We start from the raw sequence: 25,444 nt of genomic DNA on the forward strand, positions 1-25,444 counted from the left end.
TTTTCTTTTTTAATTTCTTTTTTGTGTTGTCCACAGTGCTCTCTGCTGACACCTGATGCCCATATCAGGAACTGTCCATAGCAGGAGAAAATCTCCATTACAAACCTCTCCTACTCTGGACAGTTCCTGACATGGACAGAGGTGGCAGCAGAGAGCACTGTGGACAAGACAAAAAAGAAATTCAAAAAGAAAATAATTTCCTCTGTAGCATACAGCCACTAAAAAGTAATGGAAGGTTAAAGATTTTTTAATAGAAATAATTTACAAATCTGTTTAACTTTCATCAGTTTTGAGAAAAATTCTCCAACCCTCTAAAACAACCACTTCAAAGTACGATGTGTGAGCTACAAAATGGATTTCTTGTTATCTATAGCTGTAGAAATAGATGTGGTTATCCACCACAAGTGAAGAGGAAGCAGAAGACTAACAGCAAGCGCATTTTTGTTTTATTTTCACTCATCTATAGAACCCACCAAGGCCTAAGGTACAAGAATTCTAGCCATACACATGAGATAGTCATTAACTGAATGCTCAATAGGCCTACGGGTATCCCGAGTCCCGATATCACTTATACACAAAAAGGCATGTGTTCTAAATAGTGAGGAAGAGGGGTAAGTCGCTGCCAGACTCCTTTGATGGCAGCTTATCTCCCGGAAAACAAAAGGATTGGGCAGTTGAAGTTGAACTGCTCAATCCTTCACTCCCCTGACATCTGCTGTCGGATGTCCTGAGCCCTGCATACACATTACATAATCAATAGGGACGGCTGAAATATAGCAGGAGTGTCGGAGACAGCCGTTTTGTGCATGATGACGCACTTCCTCTTGCCGACGCTAAGCGTCGGCAAGAGGAAATGCGTCATCATGCACGAAACGGCTGTCCCCAACTACCCTGCCACCGTTCCCTTGCAATATCCTGTCGTTTGCACCTATTATAAAGATTAAAGAAGATTTGCGCCGTAACCCGTTGAGTGCCACTTCCATTCTTCTTGCCGCTATATGCTTTGCCATCATTTCTCTAGTTGAGCACCACCTACACAGCCTATGGGTGCCGATCGAGTGTGGACAGAGTATGAATTGATTTCTATTGGGCTCTTTTGTTGATAGACAAATTATTACCACTAGACAAGACATTCTACGTTATGAGTACACTAAGTGCCACTTATTTGGTGACAACAATAGAATAAGATAGGTTGAAAGCCAACCGGTTTGATCTCCTTTTCTTCAGTGTCCTGCCAGACTGTCCTCCTGGCCGTAAGATTATGGTCCTACAGATATCTCACGTCTATGACCGTCTGAAGCCAAATGACTAGGTCAAGAAAAGTAGTTGTCGACCTTTTGGTAACTTCAACTCGTTGACTTATCCATTTCTATCTATAGATTTGGATCCAACGTGTCTGCAGGGCTTCGTCACCCGCAGATGAGTATATCGGGATTCTATCTCTCTTATTTTCTCAGTAAATCACTTGCAGGATTGGTTCTACCACATTACTTCAGAAAGACCCTGTTTCCGAGAAATTGTGACACTAGTTCCTGTTATGTTGGAGCATAATTGAGTGGAACCGCTTAAAATTACATTGCAAAGAATACACAAACATGAATGCATGTGGGACTTTCAGTTTCTCGGTCAAGATCAGGAAAGTTTGTTTTTTAAATGTTTTTAGTTTTTCTTTAAAGTTATGCAGAAGTAGAAAAGGACAATATATATATATATATATATATATATATATATATATATATATATATACACCTCTCGCTACAAAGTCTTTTATTGCATCAGAGCATAAAGTGCGACGTTTCGGCTAGCAAGCCTTTTTCAAGCATAATACAAAAATACAAACATCCATCTTAAATAGATAAAGTGACATGATAGGTGGAAATACAGGTGCAAACCATATGGTAATCAACAATAAGCCAACCTCCTGCATCTCATTGGATGGGGTGGTGACCATGTACTATGACAACTGTCAAACATATGTTCAATCTCATCAATCCCTTGTGCTACGTGTTAACCAAGTTGGGGTGGCACAAAAGTCTGCTAAATTTGCATATTTGCTATGATCGTTCACTTCTCTTTTCCATGCGAAAATTCGCATGGGAAATTTACGTGAAAATTTGTATGTGAAAAAAAAAAAAAGAATATTCGTCATTACGAATATATAGCACTATATTCTAAATATTCACAAAATCGCGAAGTGCCGATATTTGCGATAAAAATTAGCATTATGAATAATCGTGCTCAACACTAATATATATATATCTGGCATACAGCAAACATTGTTGAAGTGGAATATCTATTGTGTAGTTATAATTCTATCCTTTGTCCTAAAGCAAGACGTACATGGTAGGATTATGTTTTCTAAAGCACAAAGATGATGAATTATTTTAACTATTTGAATTTTGCTACTATATTGTTATTATCTCTTATCAGGGTACAGCTATAGGGGGTGGGCAGAAATAGAAGTCCTACCAGGGGAATCCCAAAGGCTGCTCTGCTACATAATAAGATACAAGTGTTGTGAATAGAACGTGGTAGGTTTTGTGCCTACATTTAATATTTGTTGACTATAACCAGCAATATACATAGTCATAAATTTAAAGAAACACCATCTTACTTGATACCTATGTGTCAGAATGGATGGTGGATTACATAGTTACATAGTACGGTGGAATAAAAGACAAACATCCATCAAGTTCAACCAAGGGATTGTCCAAGATTGAGCTGGATAGACCTGTATTTCTATTATCAGTAAAAACTTTTTTGTTGACTAAAGGTTGAAAAGTCAGATTATAAACCCACAGAAAGTCTACACAACATGAACATGGTAGAATCTACTGTATATGACACCCTGGTCTTATCACTGGGGTAGTGCTGTAACCCATGGCGGTTCCTCTTTTTATATTTTTTGATGTAGTAGTTATACAGTATATTATATTCTTGTTTTATGAGCTTATTGTTTTTAATGACTGCTGTAATAATTGTACATCCCTTTAGATTCATAGTTTGCAAAACAGTACTGTCATTCTTGCATATGCACTGAAAAATTATTTAAAGGAAATATTTTATCCAACCACAGATAGGCGAGTAAAATGCATTGTATTAGTGTTGGGACATTGGTTGACAATTTTTCGTGATCACAAAGTACCAAGACATGACATGAAATAGCAAGAAAATGTACGGTAGAATGTTTTGTAAAAAACTACTATAACATTTTTGTATATTTTTTTTTCACTTTAAAGTGTGTCCCCTATGATGTTCTATGATATTACTCCCACCAATATCTCTCAACTAGACTCTTTAAAATGATATTGATGGTCTTGGCCATAGGATCAAACTTCCCACTAATCAGGCACTACTTACCAGGCACGCGCCACACAGAGGCTTGCAGTGCCATGGGAGGGGGGGTATGTGTGCAGAGGTCGCAGTAATTCTTGTCCCTAGTGTCAAAAGGGACAAGTACAGCAGGGGCGTTTGGGACAGTAGTTTTGTGCGTGATGACGCATTTCCTCTTGACCTAGTGTCTAAGGGGACAAGTACAGGAGGGGTGTTTGGGACAGCCATTTCGTGCGAGATGATGGTCTTCCTCTTGACCTAGTGTCTAAGGGGACAAGTACAGGAAGGGTGTTTGGGACAGCCGCTTCGTGTGTGATGACAGACTTCCTCTTGCCGACGCTGAGCGTTGGCAAGAGGAAGTGTGTCATTGTGTACGAAACGGCTGTCCCCAATGCCACTGCCACCTGTACCATCCCCTTAACTACTAATGAATCCAATGCAAGTCAACCAATATTAAAGACCAATGTCACTCTTTACCTGGCACAGCGCCACACAAAGACATGCAGTGACATTGGAAAGCGGGGGGGGGGGGGGGTAGAGGTAGCGGTAATACTTGTCCCATGTGTCTAAGGGGGCCCAAAGTTTCCTCTGCCACAAGAGAAGACATCAGTATTATTAATGGCACATGATAGATCTTTTACAGATTTTGCAAAGACCACATTACACATCTCTTATATCTATCTAATGGATGATCATCTATAAATACAGAATTATTGTTTCTGACCCCACAGTTTATATCGCCACTCGATGTTCCCGTATTTCCATTACACCGTGCATGCAAAACATTAATATACAGATAATCTCTACCTAAGATCCAGAAGCAAAATGTCAGCTCTACCTCAATGTTTATCTAAGATGATTTTATTGGCACAAGGAACAGAGAAGAATTGTGCGCGAATACGTAGAGAGAGACAACAATCGTTGTGTTATAATAGGGAAAGAAATATTATGAAGTTCTTACCAGGTTGAGGCTGCCAACACACTACGTTTGTAGGTTACGGCTGCCGGATCCGGCTGGGGAAGGGGAAAACCGGCCGCTCTCGTACCTCAGCCGGACCGGCGCAGAACTCCATTGACTTTAATGAGCAAACCGGAGTCAGACGCTGACTCCGGTCGGCTCATTTTTGCCCCGTATCTGGTTTTCTTACCGGACCTAAAATAGTAGTAAACTATGGTTTTAGGTCTTGTCAGAAAACCGGATACGGGGCAAAAATGAGCTGACCAGAGTCAGCGTTTGACTCCGATTGGCTCATTGAAATGAATTGGGATCGGGCCGGATCCGGCTGCAATACGAGAACGGCAGGTTTTCACTTATCACAAGCAGATCCAGCACCCGTACACTACAAACTTAGTGTGAAGGCAGTCTTACAAAACAGAATCTGGTAAATGCACTAATACATGTTCTCTGGAGTTACAGAATATAAAAACAGTACGGAGAAATGATGAGTATGACACTTGTCTTCCATAGAATTTAGAGCACATGAACTGCCTGATGACCACTCGCGTTCTCTGCTGTGGTCACTTGTTCATTGTCTGTACAGAATAGTGATCTGGAGTATAATACAGGATATAACTCAGGATCAGTACAGGATAAGTAATGTAATGTATGTACACAGTGACCTCACAAGCAGAATAGTGAGTACAGCTCTAAGGTATAATACAGGATATAACTCAGGATCAGTACAGGATAAGTAAAGCAATGTATGTACACAGTGATCTCACCAGCAGAATAGTGAGTACAGCTCTGGAGTATAATACAGGATATAACTCAGGATCAGTACAGGATAAGTAATGTATTGTATGTACACAGTGACCTCACCAGCAGAATAGTGAGTGCAGCTCTGGAGTATAATACAGGATATAACTCTGGATCAGTACAGGATAAGTAATGTATTGTATGTACACAGTGACCTCACCAGCAGAATAGTGAGTACAGCTCTGGAGAGAGGTTGGGTGTGTCTGAGCTCCTGTTACTTCCAGACTCTTCCAGTGAAGCAGTGATTTCCATCCGCCCCTCCCCAGGTGTGTGGCAGATACCTGGGTAGAGGGTTTTCCTGCTATGGAGCCCCAGGAGGCTTCATCTTGCACTCCCCGTACCCGGCCGGCGGTGGGTGCAAAGGAAAATGCGACGGCCAGCAGCCAGGATGGGGTGAGACGATCCACCAGGGCCCATCGCCATGTGGGGCCCCCTCCCCCATCCCCAGCTGGGAGCTGCAAGGCTTCCAGCAAAAGTTCCTCTGGGAAAAGAAGCTCATCCAGGCAGAGGAGTGGAGTGAAGGCTTCTACCTCAGGCTCCTCAGAACCCCAGCAATGGGGGGTAAAGGAGCCAAGGGAATCCCTGGAGACTTTCGGATCTAGAATCCAGGCAAAGATGGCCCAATATGAGCAACTTGGGAAACAGCTACGAGGTCTAAGAGAAGACATAAAGTTTGCAACTTACCAGGCGGATACAGCAGCCAAGGGCAAGAGAGCAGCGTTCACTGCAAAGGTGAGAGCACTAAAGAAAGAGGTGGAGGAGATTGTGCAGCTGAGAGCGGACATTGTGGCTGGAGCCGGCTTCTTCAGTGAGAAGATTCTAAATGAAGAGAGGTTCCCCAAAAAGGGGGTCTCCAGAGGTGCAGAAAAAGAAAGTCACCAAGATGAGAGTGAGGAGGAGGAGGAGATGGAGGGAGGTGAGGAGGGGGATGTGAGTGAGGGGGATATGGACACGGGTTCTGTTTGTACCACCACCACTGTTACCCCAGACCCCCCACTTACCCTCAGTGTGGACTACATAAACCCGGCTCAGGTGGCCTTACCTCCCTCCAGTGAGGACGATGAGGATTGCAGTGACTGTAGTGATTGCAGCGGCTTGGCAGATGGGGGTCTCCTGCGGGCAATTGTTATGCAGGAGTCCCCCACCCGTCTGGAGAACTTCACTTTTGGTGATGATTTGGGCCCAGAAGAGAAGGGGAAGAGGAAGAAAGTGAAGGGCAAGAAGAGGAAGAAGGCACAAGGAGTGAAATTTGTATTTTCTTCTTTCCAGCAACCTGGGTCGGCTGAGAAGTCAGCTCAGGGTGCTGGGTCCTCCAATCTGCCAGACCCCGTTTCTGTAGTGGAGCGGGGCCAGCATGGGGGATACAGTAGTGCACCCAAAATGGCCGCGGGTGCTATAGAAAAAAAAGGGCACCCTCCTGTGAGGGGGGAGGGTGTCCAGGCACCAGAAAATGGCGGCAGTTTCTCCCGTTCAGGGGGCGGTCCCCGGGTTGAAGTGAGCGGTACAAGTCCTGGCGCTGCAGGGCACTCCCCTGTGAGGGGGGGGAGTGTCCGGGCACCAGACCTTGGTGGTTCAGGGGGCGGTCCCCTATGTGCGGTTGGTACCGTTTCTGGCGCTGCGGGGCACTCACCTGTAAAGGGGGAGGTTCCCTGCACGTCAGCTGCAGTAGGCGGGGCAGGAGTGCGTCCGGAGGGACAGCTCCTGCCAAAATCCATGACTTCGTGTGAGGGGGCGGTGCCATCCATATCAGAGGCGGAGCCTGTGTCTGCACCCCAGAAGACTGGAAATGCAACCTTAGTCCTGAAACCGGCGACCCTTATACATAATGCAATAGACCCAGCCAGCCCAGCCTGTAATATACAGAGTGTAAGCAAGAGTGAAAGTGAGAGCAAAAATGTGTGGAAAAATGGTAATGTCCAGAGTGTGAGTTATGGTAGTGCGCATGGGAGGAGTTGTAGTAGCAGTGTGGATGAGGGGTGTGCAAGTGGGGTGCAAGAGAGAGGTGCAAGGGGAGTGCAAGAGAGGGGTGCAAGGGGAGTGCAAGAGAGGGGTGCAAGTGGAGTGCAAGAGAGGGGTGCAAGTGGAGTGCAAGAGAGGGGTGCAAGTGGAGTGCAAGAGAGGGGTGCAAGTGGAGTGCAAGAGAGGGGTACAAGTGGAGTGCAAGAGAGGGGTACAAGTGGAGTGCAAGAGAGGGGTGTAAGTGGAGTGCAAGAGAGGGGTGCAAGTGGAATGCAGGTGAGGAGTGGTAGTGGAATGCCAGAGAGAGGTTTGACTGACACCTCAGCTAAGAACAAGGGTCCTGGTTTGGGATCTGGGTCAGGTCCTGGTTCGACTGCCCCCCCGGTAGTGGCTGCTTCTCCCAGAAGCTATGCCAGAGTCACTGCCGGGGGATCAGGGGGATCCCCATCTCCATCTGGCTCTGGGGGTCACTTGCAACAGCGCCTCCTGGAGGCTCTACGTAGGGGAGACAGGTAAATCCATGTAGAGGGGAGGGGTGAGGTTGACCTGTCTTTTTGGATAGAAAGACACGGCTTAGGCGCCTTCCGAGAACAAAACGGGGAGGTGGTCTGGTCCCTCCCGACATCCGGGCAGGAAAGTGGCCGTAGGAATGTGGTCCGTTTAGTGTGGAGGGGCGAAGATGCATGTCCGCCTCGGGGTAAGGTGGTTGAGCTCCTCCTCCGGATGGAATTCAGGGCAAGTGACATCTTTGCCCTGATCCACCCCTACGGTACTTCCGAATTTGACATCAGCTTCGTTCGGCCGGAGGGTTTGGAACTCTTCTGGTCGAACTATGAGGTGGTGAAGAGTGAGCCCGGCTGGCGGGATTTCGCCGTAAAGGCGATATCCCGTCAGAATCTGGCCAAGAAAGTGACCGTATTGACACGTAACGAGTCACTATCTTGCTATGACATCATGACCTGGCTCAGCCGATATGGGGATGTGACGGACATGCCAAAAAAGAACTATGACGAACATGGGATCTGGTCTGGGGCCTGGACGTTTTCCGTCAAACTGAAGCGTTCGGGGAGCACTGTTGCCCACATCCCATCAGCTGCTTTTCTTGGGAGAGACAGAATCCAAGTTTTCTACCAGGGGCAGCCCAAGGTCTGTCACAGATGTGGCAGCCCCACCCACTTTAGCGCAGCTTGTACCGTGCAGGTCTGTGCACTGTGCGGTGGGGTAGGTCATCTTGCCGCATCCTGTAGGCAGATCCGGTGTCATCTGTGTGGTGTCTTAGGACACCCTTTCAGCCGTTGTCCTAGCACTTTTGCCCGGGCAACTGTCACCTTGGCTGGGGAGAGCAGTAATGTTGCCTCAGCTGGGGAGGGCACGAGTGCGGGTGAAGGTGCAACAGGGTCAGTGAAGAGGAAAAGTCCCGCCAAGCTGAGGCGGGAGGCTAATCGCAGAAGGAGCAGGGAACTGGAGAGTTCCCATGTGGCAGGGGTAGCTTCTGACCCTGCTCCAGAGGTTAGTCCTGAAACTGCTGAGGCCCTGGAGGAAGATGTGCTGGAGGAGGAAGCGAGGAGAATCTGTGGAGAAGAGGGCAGCAAGGCCGATCTTTCCGATTCCTCCCACTTTGAAAGTGTGGATGAGGAGGGTGAAGAGCGGCCAAAAAAGAAGGGCAATAAAAGGGGAAAGAAGAGGTCGGAGCCCTCTAGTCCCCGTGCTACAGACCAGGTCCCAAGCGGAAGCCTACCTGCCCCCCCTCTGATTGATCTGTCTAACCGGTTCTCTGTCCTTGATGACATCTCCTCCCCCTCTTTGGAGGGGGTGGTCGAGGATGGGGTACCTGAAGTGGGGGAGCCTCCGGGGGGAACTGGGCCCTGTCCTGATGGGGCAATTTCCTCAGGGGATGGGGCCAAACCAGAGCCAGACGGAGATGGGGATTCAAAAATGGACCAATCAGAGTCTAAAAAAAGGCTAAAAGAGAAAGAAGCCTCCTCGTCTGGGGATGAGGGGGTAAAGAAAAGACAGAAGTGAGGGGGTTAGGGCCGTCTAACTCAATCACCCATGATGGCGGCACTCACCCCATTGACGCTGGCATCTATTAACTGTGCCAGTATAAAGTCTGATACGGCTAGATTCGCAGCCTTTGATTTTCTCGGCCGTGTTGAAGCCGATATTTTGTATCTGCAGGAGACCAGGTTGTCAGATCTAGCCTCCCTGGTAAAAGCCAGGAGAGAGTGGAGGTGCGGGCTTTCCCACTGGTCTCTTGCGGCTGAGCCGTATAGTGGGGTGGCGGTCCTTTTTACCGCTCCGGTTGAATGCAGACGGGTTATTGAGTTAGAAATGGGGAGGTGCCTGATCTTAGATGTCCTCATGAAGGGACAGGAGCTCCGGCTCATTAACATCTACGCCCCACAAACCAAGTGGGGCCGCAAAGATCTCTTTATGAGGATCAAGCCCTTCCTTTTTACTAGCCGGCAAGTGATCTTTGGAGGGGACTTCAATACTGTCACAAGGTCCCAAGATAGGAGAGGTTCCAATGGTCCGCTGGCTTACGATAGCATAGCTCTCAATAATATAGTTAGGGAAGCTCGCCTAGAGGACGCCCACATCCGGAGCCCCTCAGGCCACGCGGGTTTCACCTATCATCGAGGTAGCTGCAGGTCTAGGATAGACAGGTTTTATTTAAAGGAGGAAGCCGTCTCTTCCACAGTGTCCGTGGTTGAGGTGGAGTTCTCCGATCACTGTATGATTTTGTTTTCCTTGAATGTTTCAGAGACCCCCCGGATGGGTAAAGGTTATTGGAAGCTGAATTCGTCCCTCCTGGAGGAAGCGGAGATAAGACAGTCCTTTGAGGATTTTCTTCAGAGTCAGGTACCTTTACTGGACCTTTGTAGTAGTAAGTCAGAGTGGTGGGAGATATTCAAGAAGCGGGTTGCGGGGTTCTTCCGCCAGCTCTCGAGCCTCAGGTCCCTGAACAGGTATCGCTTGTATCAGGGTCTGAGGAGGAAACTCGAGCTTCTCGTCTCGACTGGAGGTAGCCGGGAGGATATCTCCAGAGTGAAGTCCTTGTTGATGAGGTGTCAGTATGATAGGCACGCATCTTTGGTTTTTGAGAGGGATTTTGGGAAGTATCGCTCGCCCGACCCTTACAGAAACTGCAAGATGTCAGTGAGTAGTAAAATCATCTCAGGACTGATTGATAGTACGGGATCTCTGAATCGGTCCAGATCAGGGATCCTGGAGGTCGTCAGATCCTTCTACTTGCACCTCTTGGGGAGGAAGGATCTAGATCGGGACAAGATGTCGGCTTTCCTGGCTGAAACCATTCCTGAGCCAGGGGTAGACCCCTTTCTTGGCATTTTGGCAGAAGAGATTAAGGAAGAGGAAGTGAGACTGGCGATCGAGGGGCTTGCCCCCAAGAAGTCGCCAGGTCCGGATGGCTTAACATCCGAGTGGTACAAGACCTTTAAGGAGTCTTTAGCTCCCCTCTTGACTGTGGTATTCAATGAGTGTCTCTCCTCGGGCACTCTGCCTAGGTCAATGAGGAGGTCAGCCCTGATTCTTCTCTCAAAGGGTAAAGATCCTAGCCGGATTGAGAATTGGAGGCCCAAAGCTCTTCTCAATACGGACAGGAAGCTTCTGGCCAAGATACTGTTTAATCGGTTGGTGGATTTTGCACCCCGACTCCTTTCGGGGGCCCAGCACTGCTCTGTTCCAGGCCGAAGCACGTTAAGTGCTGTCCTCAGTGTCAGGGAGGCAGTGGAGCGGGGCAGTGCAGGTCTCTGGAAGGGGTACTTACTGTCCTTGGATCAGGCAAAAGCATTTGATCGGGTGCACCATGACTACCTCTGGTCCGTCCTTCTAAGATATGGCTTACCGAGTACTTTTGTTAATTGGCTCAAGATCTTGTATGCAGGGGCAGAGAGTTTCCCGCTGGTGAACGGTTGGTCTGGCCGCTCTTTTGAGGTTGGGTCCGGAGTCCGTCAGGGTTGTCCTTTGAGCCCGCTGTTATACGTGTTCGCAATCGATCCCTTCGTCCGGAGGGTAGATTGTGGACCGTTGGCGGGAGTCGGGATGAGTCTGGCGGAGCCGGATGTCGCCCAGAGAGTTGTGGCGTATGCTGATGATGTCACCATTTTCGTCTCCTCGAGGGGGGAGGTCGATGTGGTGATGTCAGAGGTGGACCGCTACTCGGAGGCTTCCGGGTCTAAGATCAACCGGGATAAGTGTGAAAGTCTCTGGCTGAGAGGGGGGGATCCCACATTTGATCTCCCGGACACCCTTCCGGGGCCCCAAGAATCAGCAAAAGTTTTGGGCATCACATTCGGCCAGGATGATTATCCCACCAAAAACTGGGATGGTAAGCTCCAGGATGCCACTCAGAAGGTGAACCAGTGGAAGGGTTGGTCTATGATCCTCAGGGAAAGGGTACACCTGATCAAATCCTACCTGCTCCCCTTGTTTATCTACCTGGGCAGTGTATGTATCTTGCCAGAGGCTTACTACACTAGGGTCTACAGCCTGTTTTTCCAACTGTTATGGGGGAACAGGATGAACCTAGTCAAGAGGGAGGTTACGTACCGCACGAGGAGACTAGGGGGTTTATCTATGGTAAACCCTGTGGTGTTCTTAACAAACACCTTCTTGAAAGCCAACATCTCAAACCTCTGGTCAGAGAGGGCTTTTCCGTGGGTACTCTCCTGCAGGGAATGGTTTCGGCCTTTCTTCCAGGAATGGGAGACAGGAGGGCAAGTGAAGGACCTCCGTACGCCCCATGGATATCTTCCGGCTTATGCTACCCCGACTCTGAAGGCGATACGTCGGTGGGGTCTGGGAGTGTGGGAGATCAGGACCCAGTCAAGGCAGTTCCTTGACAAACGGGTTCTGTTGACCCACTTCCAGAAGCCTCTGGCGCTCAGGGACTGCCCAGGTCAGGATCTGAGGGTGGGGTTGTTTCTTTTAAACATGGAAAGGATCCCCCAGAAGTTTTGGGACTTGGCCTGGCGCTGCTTTCAGGGGAAGCTATATGTGAGGGACAATTTGAAGTGTAGGAGATCTGATGACCGGGACTGTCCCCGAGAAGAGTGTGTGGACACGCTGGAAAGCATGGACCATTTCCTCCTTCATTGTCCCTTTAATATAGGGGTTTACAACAGGGTGGGCGCTTCCATTGGCTGGAGTCAACTTGCCGGCCTTACCTACCCGGAGTGGACTTATGGGGCATTCAGGAACCTGGGTGGTCGAGACCGGGGCACTTTATTCTTAGTTAGCTTAGTGATTGGGTACCACACGTGGAACGCACGGTGTTTAGTGTCTACGCAGCGTAAAGTCCTCTCTGAGGTGGAGGTCTGTAGGAATATCACCGGTGACCTCGGGAAGATCAGGTCTTTGGAGTATGGCAGTCTTGGTACCAGTAGGGCTTCTCTCCTATGGAGAGGGTTTTCTTTTGATGTGCCCTAGGTACTAGACCTTCTGGGTAGAGTACCCTTGTTTTGGTTAGGGACAGTGATGTAAGGGGACAGGGTTAGGGTGATAGTAGGGTCAGTTTCTATTTTAGGGATAATGGTAGGGTGAGAGGTAGGGAGGTGTTAGGGAAAGTATGTAAATTTTTGTATGTATCAGGATTGCCATCCTTCTTCCTGGTGGTGGGCTAATGCATGTGTACCATAGCTTTTTGGTTTGTTTTCCGATGTTTAGGTTATGAAGGGCTTACAGGCACCGAACTTGGGCCTAGTGTGGGTTATATTGTTTATGTATGTTATAAAGTTGGTTATGGTTAAGTTGGTTGGGAGGAGTTCTAGGTTGGGTGGGTGTATTTGGTGGGTGGTGGTTTTCTTTTGGTGGACCTGGCATCGGTCAGTCGTGGCTGGACATTGAGAACTGTGGACTCTGACCCATGTACAGAAGGGCGGGTGGTGTGGGTGAAGGGATAGTTTAGAGTAGGATGTTTTATTGTATATTTAGGTGTGTTTCCTGTATAATAATAGGTGTGTATATAGTGTATATAGTTTATATGTATAAATTGTGTACATTACATGTAATTACTATAAAAATATATATATTAATTATTTTTTTTTTTTTTTTTTTTTAATCTTGATTTGTGAATTATATATTGTTTATATTGTGTTTATAGTAGAGATAGATATGGCAGTCGAACCAGATGTTATTTTTGTAGTAATTTTTGTATCCAGTTGTGGTTTAGGTCTTGTGGGATAACGTAGAAAACTAATGTATATATGTGTGTGTGGAAGGGGAAAAAAAAAGTGTGTGTGTGTGTGTATATATATATATAACATTTGGTGTGCAGTGGGAGTGTTTTCGGTTTGTAATATGTGATTTTTCCCAAGTTTGGGTGTTTTTTGAGTTGTAGATTAATTTATTTTTATGCCTTTGTAAAGTTATGGATCTGTGATGCATGTGTGTGGCATAGTATTATTATTATTATTATTATTATTATTATTATTAGTGTTATTATAAAAAAAATAAAAAAAAATAACAGTTTACAAAAAAAAAAATACAAAAAAATACAAAAAAAAAAAAAAACATAAAAAAAAAGGGGTGTGGTGTGTAGTGGGAGTGCTTGTTGTGTTTTCTGTGTGTTTGTGTTTTTCCCAAGTCTGGGTGTTTTTGAGTTACAGCTAAATAGTACTATTTTTATGTTTCTTTTTTGGTTATGTAAGTTGAGTATGCATGTGAGTGTGTTGTTAGATATTAGGTTATGTAAGGTGTGTTTCTTTTTGTTAGGAAAATTGGGCTGGCCGGTTAGGCAGGATTTATGTTCTTTTATTTTAAATGTAAAGTTTTGGTTTATGTTATTTCATGTTGCTGTTTTCAGTTATGGCCAAGTTGTGCTGGTTTTGTGTTTTTGTTATGATTTATATTTTTCTAATAAAAGATCTACAGGATATAACTCAGGATCAGTACAGGATAAGTAAAGTAATGTATGTACACAGTGACCTCACCAGCAGAATAGTGAGTACAGCTCTGGAGTATAATACAGGATATAACTCAGGATCAGTACAGGATAAGTAATGTAATGCATTTACACAGTGACCTCACCAGCAGAATAGTGAGTGCAGCTCTGGGGTATAATACAGGATATAACTCAGGATCAGTACAGGATAAGTAATGTAATGTATGTACACAGTGATCTCACCAGCAGAATAGTGAGTAGAGCTCTGGAGTATGATACAAATATAGATTTTTACTCAAGATCACTACAAAATGAGTAATACAAATGAGTGGTTAGAGTGTGTTCACCAGAAGTACATAGGGCATTCACGTGAGTCTTTGTACTTCCGTTCACTCATAGTAGATATTTCTGCCTGTTATCTGGCTGTTATGGATTGCTGCATTTGATAACAGGCAATTAAAAAAAAAAAAGGAGTGCTCCGCTCACCATGGAAGTCTTGAGGGATGAAGTCCCTTATTAGTCTTACAAGGTTACATGGCAGCAAAGGATAATCATGCCGGGTGGCCAGTTGGAAAGAGGCCGGGGGAGGAAAATCAGGTGGGCAACAATTGTTTCATGCTGTGTAGGTGCTTCGTCAGGCCCGTACGGGTCTGAAGAAGCGCCTACATGGCGTGAAACAATTGTTGCCCACCTGATTTTCCTCCCCCGGCCAATTTCCAACCGGCCACCAGATAGGGGCCTAACAAAGAGTCTACATGGCGTAAAACAATTGTTTCCCACCTGATTTTCATCCCCGGCCACCCGATATGAATACAATTGTTTCACACCGTGTAGGCACTTCATCAGGCCCATACGGGCCTGACGAAAGGCCTACATTGTACCAAACAATTGTTGCCCACCTGATTCTTCTCCCCTGGCCTCTTTCCAATCGGCCACCCGGTATTAATACAATTGTTTCACGGCATGTAGGCACTTCATCAGGCCCATACGGGCCTGAAGAAGTGCCTACATGGCGTGAAACAATTGTTGCCCAGCTTATTTTTCTCCCCTGGCCTTTGTCACCCAGCCTCCCAGTATGAAGAAAATTGTTTCACGGCACTTATTGCTTACACGGTGTGAAACAATTGTTGCCCACCTGATTTTCCTCCCCCCAGCCTCTTTCCAACCAGCCACCCGGTATGAATACAATTGTTTTACGCCGTGTAGGCTCTTCATCAGGCCCGAAACAATTGTGACACAATTGTTGCCCACCTTATTTTCATCCCCCAAGCTTTTTTCACTCGGCCACCCGGTATGAATACAATTGTTTTACGCTATGTAGGCGCTTCGTCAGGCCCCTACGGGCCTGAATAAGTGCCTACCCGGCGTGAAACAATTGTTGCCCACCTTATTTTTCTCCCCTGGCCTTTTTCATCCAGCCACACATTATGAAAAAAATTGATTCACGGCACTTAGTGCTTACATGGCGTGAAACAATTGTTGCCCACCTGATTTTCCTCCCCCCAGCCTATTTCCAACCAGCCACCCGGCATGAATATCCTTTGCTGCCATGTAGCGGTGTAAGACTGGACTTCGTCTCTCAAGACATCCATGGTGAGTGCTCCATATCTTCTTTGCAACGATTTAAAGGGGTACTCCGCTGCTCAGCGTTTGGAAATAACTTTTCCGAACGCTGGAGCCGGCGCCGGCGCCGGGAGCTTGTGACGTCATAGCCACGCCCCCTCATGATGTCACGACCCGCCCCCTCAATGCAAGTCTATGGGAGGGGGCGTCACGCCCCCTCCCATAGACTTGCATTGAGGGGACGAGGCGTGACGTCACAAGCTCTCGGCGACGGCTCCAGCGGAGTACCCCTTTAAATATGAACCCACTCGTCCCTTCAGACCCTTATGAACACTGGATATCTCACAGAAGTTCCTTAGTTTGGAAACGTCTTATCAAATTTTAAGTAAACAGTGTACTGAGCCGTGTATAGATTATAGATTATACAGACTCATTAGATGAGGAAAGACTCCCTGCAAATACCCATCTAAACAAACAAATCACACACCAAAAATAACACCAGCTACTATTAAAGCTGCAATAACCCATAACCAAACACCGCACAGAGGGCACACCCTGCGCCAAAGGCAGCCCAGTTTATCTAAGGGCAAAGACTACACCCGATTCATTACCTCTGATAGTCTTATTTGTATAACGTATTAGGTTATTTCATGTATTGTTCACTGTAATCCCATTCTTACATCATATTACAAGAAATACAATGCAATATAATACTATAATACAATACAATATAATACTATAATACAATACACTATAATACAATACAATATAATACTATAATACAATACAATATAATACTATAATACAATAACTTACATGGAGAGTGGACTAAAGGTTCAGTCTGGGTTAAGTAAATAAACGTTACTGGAAATTATTTTGGAATATAATGAGAAGGTGGAAGCATTTAAAGGGATAATCCATCCATCCTGGTCCATATCCTGCTCTATGGTGAGTGCGATACAAAAGGAGTACGTTAATATTGTAGTAGTTATATTCCTGTACATAGGAGGCAGTATTATAGTAGTTATATTCTTGTATATAGGAGCAGTATTATAGTAGGTATATTCTTGTATATAAGGAGCAGTATTATTGTAGTTATATTCTTGTATATAGGAGGCAGTATTATAGTAGTTATATTCTTGTATATAGGAGCGGTATTATAGTAGTTATATTCTTGTATATAGGAGACAGTATTATAGTAGTTATATTCTTGTATATAGGAGCAGTATTATAGTAGTTATATTCTTGTGTATGGGAACAGTATTATAGTAGTTATATTCTTGTAAATAGGAGCAGGATTATAGTAGTTATATTCTTGTATATAGGGGCAGTATTATAGTAGTTATATTCTTGTATATAGGAGGCAGTATTATAGTAGTTATATTCTTGTATATAGGAGCAGTATTATTGTAGTTATATTCTTGTATATAGGAGGCAGTATTATAGTAGTTATATTCTTGTATATAGGAGTGGTATTATAGTAGCTATATTCTTGTATATAGGAGCAGTATTGTAGTAGTTATATTCTTGTATATAGGAGCAGTATTATAGTAGTTATATTCTTGTATATAGGAGCAGTATTATAGTAGTTATATTCTTGTATATAGGAGCAGTATAATAGTAGTTATATTCTTGTATATAGGAGAATGTATTATAGTAGTTATATTCTTGTATATAGGAGGCAGTATTATAGTAGTTATATTCTTGTATATAGGAGCAGTATTATAGTAGTTATATTCTTGTATATAGGAGCAGTATTATAGTGGTTATATTCTTATATATAGGAGCAGTATTATAGTAGATATATTCTTGTATATAGGAGGCATATTATAGCAGTTATATTCTTGTACATAGGAGCAGTATTATAGTAGTTATATTCTTGTATATAGGAGCAGTATTATAGTAGCTATATTCTTGTATATAGGGGCAGTATTATAGTAGATATATTCTTGTATATAGGAGGCAGTATTATAGTAGTTATATTCTTGTATATAGGAGGCAGTGTTATTGTAGTTATATTCTTGCATATAGGAGCAGTATTATAGTAGTTATATTCTTGTATATAGGAGGCAGTATTATAGTAGTTATATTCTTGTATATAGGAGGCAGTATTATAGTAGTTATAGTCTTATATATAGGAGCAGTATTATAGTAGGTATATTCTTGTATATAGGAGCAGTATTATAGTAGTTATATTCTTGTATATAGGAGGCAGTATTATAGTAGTTATATTCTTGTATATAGGAGGCAGTATTATAGTAGTTATATTCTTGTGTATAGGAGCAGTATTATAGTAGTTATATTCTTGTACATAGGAGCAGTATTATAGTAGTTATATTCTTGTACATAGGAGCAGTATTATAGTAGTTATATTCTTGTATATAGGAGCAGTATTATAGTAGTTATATTCTTGTATATAGGAGCAGTATCATAGTAGTTATATTCTTGTATATAGGAGGCAGTATTATAGTAGTTATATTCTTGTATATAGGAGGCAGTATTATAGTAGTTATATTCTTGTGTATAGGAGCAGTATTATAGTAGTTATATTCTTGTACATAGGAGCAGTATTATAGTAGTTATATTCTTGTACATAGGAGCAGTATTATAGTAGTTATATTCTTGTATATAGGAGCAGTATTATAGTAGTTATATTCTTGTATATAGGAGCAGTATCATAGTAGTTATATTCTTGTTTATGGGAGCAGTATTATAGTAGTTATATTCTTGTATATAGGAGGCAGTATTATAGTAGTTATATTCTTGTGTATGGGAACAGTATTATAGTAGTTATATTCTTGTATATAGGAGCAGTATTATAGTAATTATATTCTTGTATATAGGAGCAGTATTATAGTAGTTATATTCTTGTATATAGGAACAGTATTATAGTAGTAATATTCATGCACATAGGAGCAGAAGCATTGATCATCATTAATAAATGGGATTTTTATGTTAGTGGATATGGTTGATAGATAATGTAGATTAGAGCAGGAAACCCTACTACCAATTGTCACAAAAGAAATAAAATTGTAACACATAACGTTTTCTTTTACATTGTATAAATCCTTGTAACTTACAGATCCCAGATCTATGATGAAGCAGTCTCCACTGTTGAAGCTGGACCAGTTAAGAGGAACCTCCGTAGCCCGCACCACTCTCCTTCCTTTGATGTGAAATAGACGTTGAGCGGTCAGGTCATTGGTGACCACATGGTTGAAACCAGAGGCTACTCCACCTGCCTAAAATAATACAATTAAATAGGTTAGTTGTGCTTTGGTTTATACAATGGGAATATTTCTTAAATTCACAAATTGTTTTGAGAGCAAAGAAATACCCTAGGTCAATTTTGATGGGATCTGTAGACAAATCAATTAATATAGTAGATTTGGTTTCCAGTACCACCTCTACGCTGATGACACCCAACTCTATACCTCCTCCGCCAACATCACCCCTGCACTCCTACAGAATACCAGTGACTGTCTCTCTGCTGTCTCAGACATCATGTCCTCTTTATATCTGAAACTAAATCTTTCTAAAACAGAACTTCTTGTTTTTTCTCCATCAACTGATACTGTACCTAACCCTGACATTTCCATCTCGGCATGTGGTACTACCATAACTCCCGGGCAGCAGGCTCACTGTCTTGGAGTTATACTTGACTCTGATCTGTCTTTCACTCCCCATATTCAGTCTCTTTCACGTTCTTGTCACCTGCATCTCAAAAACATTTCCAGAATCCGCCCGTTTCTCACTACTGAAACTGCTAAAACTCATTATTGCTTTGATTCACTCCCGCCTCGACTACTGTAACTCTTTACTAATAGGCCTTCCTTTCTCCAAACTCTCTCCTCTCCAGTCCATCCTTAATGCCGCAGCCAGACTCATCTTCCTCTCCAGCCGCTACACCGACGCCTCCTCCCTGTGCCAGTCACTACACTGGTTACCAATTCAGTCCAGAATACAGTACAAAATCCTCAGTCTCACACACAAAGCTCTCCACAATGCTGCACCTCCCTACATCTCCTCTCTCATCTCTGTCTACCATCCTACACGTTCTCTCCGATCTGCTAATGATCTCACACTAACATCTTCTATAATCCGAACTTCTCACTCCCGTCTCCAAGACTTCACTCGTGCTGCACCGGTTCTCTGGAATGCTATCCCTCAATCCCTCAGACTCAACAACAACATCCATAGTTTCAAACGTGGCCTGAAAACACATCTCTTCAGACAGGCCTATAACATTCTCTAATTGGCCTCAACATATCCCCAAAATATCCCCAACACATCCCCAACACATCCCCAACATATCCCCAATATATCCTCCAACATATCCCCCAACATATCCCCAACATATCCCCAACATATCCCCAACATATCCCCAACATATCCCCAACATATCCCCAACATATCCCCAACATATCCTCAACATATTCCCAACATATCCTCAATATATCCCCAACATATCCTCAACATATCCCCAACATATCCCCAACATATCCCCAACATATCCCCAACATATCCCCAACATATCCCCAACATATCCCCAACATATCCCCAACACATCCCCAACATATTTACAACATATCCTTAATATATCCCCAACATATCCTCAACATATCCCCAACATATCCCCAACATATCCCCAACATATCCTCAACATATCCCCAACATATCCCCAACATATCCCCAACATATCCCCAACATATCCCCAACATATCCTCAACATATCCCCAACATATCCCCAACATATCCCCAACATATCCCCAACATATCCCCAACATATCCTCAACATATCCCAACACGTCTTGTTTGAATAGTTATTTTGTAATTTTATGTCTGATACTTGTCTTTGTTTGTACCCCATAATTGTAAGCGCTGCGGAATCTGTAGGCGCTATATAAATAAATTATTAAATTATTATTATATAGGGACTGTGGGGGGCATTTACTAAGATGTGTGTGATTACAAGGAGATTACATGAGGAGGAGGTTTGTTACAGTGTGTCACCCCAGTAGTAAGGAGATTACATGAGGAGGAGGTTTGTTACAGTGTGTCACCCCAGTAGTAAGGAGATTACATGAGGAGGAGGTTTGTTACAGTGTGTTACCCCAGTAGTAAGGAGATTACATGAGGAGGAGGTTTGTTACAGTGTGTTACCCCAGTAGTAAGGAGATTACATGAGGAGGAGGTTTGTTACAGTGTGTCACCTCAGTAGTAAGCAGATTACATGAGGAGGAGGTTTGTTACAGTGTGTCACCCCAGTATTAAGGAATCAGCAAAGGCATTGTTTCTCTGCAGCGCCACCACAGGTTAAAGGAAGCATTACACCCTGTCAATTTGAATCAATGGGTTGTTTATGTGATCCAGGAAATGGAAGGTCCTCTGAGCAAGAGACGCTCTTTGTAACCTGGGAATCCTGAACAGACCTCCGCCTGTAAATTACCAGATGTCCCTGGCGAAATCCCATTCAAGTCTATGGAACTTTCAGCAATCTGTCTGATCCCTTGAGTCTCGGGGGAAAGTCTTGGGCTACGAGACTGTTGGGGATGTATTAAAATATCCTGCTGCCGGAGAGAAATGTGAGTAATGCTTTAACTCAGAACTCCCAATAAAGTAGAGATGTAGCGGCCACCATCATAACAACGGTGGTGCTACTTTTTGTAAGTACATCATTCTGACCACCAGGGGGTGCAATTGCAGACACTTGGCCCGAATGTGAGATGAGCGGCAATGGCATTATAGGCCAAGCTTACTACACTGAACATTCACCAGGCCGGCTGTTCTCCCAACCCACCCAGTGAATGTGAGGTGAGCAGCAATGCATACTGTACTGTATGAATCGTCGCTCAATCACTAGAGGCTCTTCAGACCGGTGGCTCTCTAGATCTGCTGGCCTTCAGGCTGCATTCACACAAGACCTGGGGCATATGGCACCCAGATCCGGCAGGGGAATTTCAGAACCTCCTCCAGCTGTATCCCTGCTGTCCCCTTTCATTTAGATGTCAGCTATATACTCTGGTCAGCTATATACTCCGGTCAGCTCATTTTCCCACTGTATTCAGTTTTTGAACAGGACTAAAGACCGTGGTCTGCTGCGCTGTTCAGCCGGGTTCAAAAATGGATACGGTGGGAAAATGAGCCGACCAGAATCGCTAGCTGACTCCGGTTATCTCATTGAAATGAATGGGGTCGAAAAAGGATACGGTAGGAGGCGGTTTTAAAATTCCCCTGCCGGATACGACTGACGCATGTTCCGGTAATGGTGTGAATGCAGCTATAAAAAGATGTTTTACAGCAGGCCCCATGGACAAAGGTGACAATAGACTGAAACTGTCCCATTGAGATGAATGGGAAAAGTTACTGGTCATGCTCTATAACCTATGCAAAGATCCTATTAGAGGGATGTGGAGGCTGATCTGCGAGCAACAGCTTTTGTGTATACCTCTTATGTATACACTGGTGTCACTTTTCATTGTATTCCTGTCTATGATCATGAGGAGACTGCTGGGACGTGATCTGTACAGGACGGGAAGTCTTCCCTTACTTTAAGCCTAGTGGCCAGAATGAGAACTGCAAGATTTTAGGATACATTTTTAATATAGATAGTAAAATAGAAAGTTAGAAAATAGAAAGTTTTTTTTTTTTTCAAATCTACAGGTGCCAGAAAGTTATACAGATTTATAAATTACTTCTATTTAAAAAATCTTAACCCTTCCAGTACTTATCAGCTGCTGTATGCTCCCGAGGAAGTTGTGTAGTTCTTTTCAGTCTGACCACAGTTATTTCTGCTGACACCTCTGTCCATGTCAGGAACTGTCCAGAGTAGGAGCAAATCCCCATAGCAAACCTCTCCTGCTCTGGACAGTTCCTGACATGGACAGAGGGGGCAGCAGAGAGCACTGTGGTCAGACTGAAAAGAACTACACAACTTCCTGTGGAGCATATAGCAGCTGATAAGTACTGGAAGGATTAAGATTTTTTAACAGAAGTCATTTACAAATCTGTTTAATTTTCTGGAGCCAGTTGATATGAAAAAAAAAAATTCCACCGGAGTACCCCTTTAAGCAACAGGTCAGTTCTGATGATAAAGTACTTTTCAGGCCCTTAGATGATTATGGTGCATATATATATACAGCAACAGGAGAATACAGCAGCACACTGCTAGCACAAAGATATAGATGAAACATGAGTATATAGATGAAACATGAGTATATAGATAAAACATGAGTATATAGATAAAACATGAAAAGCTATACAGCTGTAATGCAATAAATGAAAATATGAAACTATGAAAATATGAGGTACTTAGCTTGCAAATTTGGCGCCAAATAGCGTGGACCGTCCCACCATGATAAGAATGAGGTTACCTTACCGTGGTGGGACGGTCCACGCTATTTGGCGCCAAATTTGCAAGCTAAGTACCTCATATTTTCATAGTTTCATATTTTCATTTATTGCATTATAGCTGTATAGCTTTTCATGTTTTATCTATATACTCATGTTTTATCTATATACTCATGTTTCATCTATATCTTTGTGCTAGCAGTGTGCTGCTGTATTCTCCTGTTGCTGTATATTTAGCCCAGCAGCCTGCACCTGCAAGCCAGGTTTTTACAATAGTTTGGATCAATAGTGCTGGCCAGTTTATCCTTTGGTTATATATATATATATATATATATATATATATATATATATATATATATGTACACACACACACACACACCTATAAATGCACCTGGAGTTCTAAACAAATACCGGGTTCCTGTGGCAGCGGTGTGACGTCACGGCCACACCCCCCTCATGACGTCACGTCACACCCCCTCCATTCAAGTCTATGGGAGGGGGCGTGTCTGCCGACATGCCCCCTCCGCATAAATCCTCTGCGAGGTAATAGATTAGAACTGCAACTGCCAAGTGGAAAACCGCACATGTAGATGTCATCCACCTCCTAGACGTGTTTCAGGGTACTTAGATATCGACCCTTTCTTCAGTACTTCCTATTTCTTCCTACTGAAGAAAGGGTCGATATTTAAGTACCCTGAAACGCGTCTAGGAGGTGGATGCCATCTACATGTGCGGTTTTCCACTTGGCAGTTGCAGTTCTAATCTATTACCTCGCAGAGGATTTATGCGGCTAACACTTACGGCTCCTGTTCCATCTCCACTCCGGTGAGGCCGTTGTTCCAGCAGAGCTCTCAGTGACGTCACGCGCCAACTCCACGAGGCCGAGACACTGGAGCGAATCAGAGAAGCGGCAAACAGCTCTTGTCCCAGATCGGGTACTAATGTGGACAGCCTAACATCAGATACCGGTGAGCGCATAACCCTTACTCATAAAGCGCTTCTATACCGTGTTTTTCGCCGTATAAGACGCACTTTTTCTTCCCCAAAACTGGGGGGAAAAAGTCGGTGCGTCTTATACGGCGAATACACCCCTATCGCGGCGGTCCCTGCGGCCATCAACGGCCGGGACCCGCGGCTAATACAGGACATCACCGATCGCGGTGATGCCCTGTATTAACCCTTCAGACGCGGCGATCAAAGCTGACCGCCGCGTCTGAAGGTAAAGTGACACTAACCCGGCTGTTCAGTCGGGCTGTTCGGGACCGCCGCGATTTCACCGCGCCTGTCCCGAACATCCCGACTGAATAGCCGGGTTAGTGCTTACAGGACACCGGGAGGGACCTTACCTGCCTCCTCGGTGTCTTCTCCATTCAGGGATCCCCTGTATGGCCGGCGCTCTCCTTCCTCGTCGTCGCGTACGTGCGTCGGCGTGCGTAACGACGTGATGGCGGCGACGGAGAGCGAGGATACCCGGCCGGCAGCAGAGACGTTCCGGAGCGACGGGGACAGCGATGGAGCGACATCCAGGGGAGCGGTGACGGGTCCGGAGCGGCGGGGACACGTGAGTATTACCTCCTATGCAGTGGTCTTCAATCTGCGGACCTCCAGATGTTGCAAAACTACAACTCCCAGCATGCCCGGACAGCCGTTGGCTGTCCGGGCATGCTGGGAGTTGTAGTTTTGCAACATCTGGAGGTCCGCAGGTTGAAGACCACCATTGGGTTCAAAATCTTAATTTTTTTTTTATTTTGCACCTATAAATTGGGTGCGTCTTATACGCCGGTGCGTCCTATAGGGCGAAAAATACGGTAATCCTGTGCACACAGACGGGCAGCTTGTGCAGTCCGGCGACATCTTTAGTAGTGTAGCTCGCGAATATTCGCAATTCGAATTTTATTCGCGAATATCGCATATTCGCGAATTCGCGAATATTCGCGAATATAGCGCTATATATTCGTAATTACGAATATTCATTAGTTTTTTTTCTTCTTTTTTTTTTTTCACAGTACACATCACAGTGATCACCCCTCTCTGCTTCCAGCTTGTGTGGTGTAAAGAAGGCTCTAATACTACTGTGTGAGACCAGGGTGCGAATTTCGCATATGAAAAAATTTGCATATGCTAATTTTCGCATATGCAAATTTTCCCTAGAGCAAATTTTTGTATATGTAAATTTTCGCATATGCTAATTTTCGCATACGCGAATATTCGCATATGCGAAAATAAAATGGGAATATTACGAATATGCGAATATTCGCGAATAGGACGAATATTCGTCCACATATTCGCGAATATTCGCGAATTCGAATATGGCCTATGCCGCTCAACACTAATCTTTAGTCAGCGCAGACAAATATCGTCACTCATAGTCCACAGACTTTCTATTTACTCTGCAGGAACTTTTACTATTTCTGCCCTCAGAGGACACCGCAATCCTGATACACTTTCCTATCAGAAGGACAATACTGCTACATTGTTTTACAACATCTGCCATTCACCATAATTGTCATTCATCTTTATTGAAAGAACAGTTTTGTGATCCATTACTTCTTACTAAGTGACATTTCTACCGTTACAGT

At 44.4% G+C, this 25,444-nt stretch overlaps 1 protein-coding gene and 1 long non-coding RNA gene across 2 annotated transcripts in view; one reads left to right on the forward strand and one right to left on the reverse strand.

Moving 5' to 3' along the window:
- The window catches only part of LOC130272905 (scinderin-like), a 154,461-nt gene that overhangs the window by 99,078 nt on the left and 29,939 nt on the right, over positions 1–25,444 (reverse strand). The window contains exon 3 of the mRNA XM_056518912.1: positions 18,596–18,757. Coding sequence (XP_056374887.1) covers positions 18,596–18,757 — 162 coding nt within the window. The remainder of the gene's footprint in view (positions 1–18,595; positions 18,758–25,444) is intronic.
- The window catches only part of LOC130272909 (uncharacterized), a 28,054-nt gene continuing 21,255 nt past the window's right edge, over positions 18,646–25,444 (forward strand). The window contains exon 1 of the long non-coding RNA XR_008843785.1: positions 18,646–18,779. This is a non-coding gene — a long non-coding RNA (uncharacterized LOC130272909). The remainder of the gene's footprint in view (positions 18,780–25,444) is intronic.

This window comes from Hyla sarda, chromosome 5 (genome assembly GCF_029499605.1).
Source record: "Hyla sarda isolate aHylSar1 chromosome 5, aHylSar1.hap1, whole genome shotgun sequence".
NCBI lineage: Eukaryota > Metazoa > Chordata > Amphibia > Anura > Hylidae > Hyla > Hyla sarda.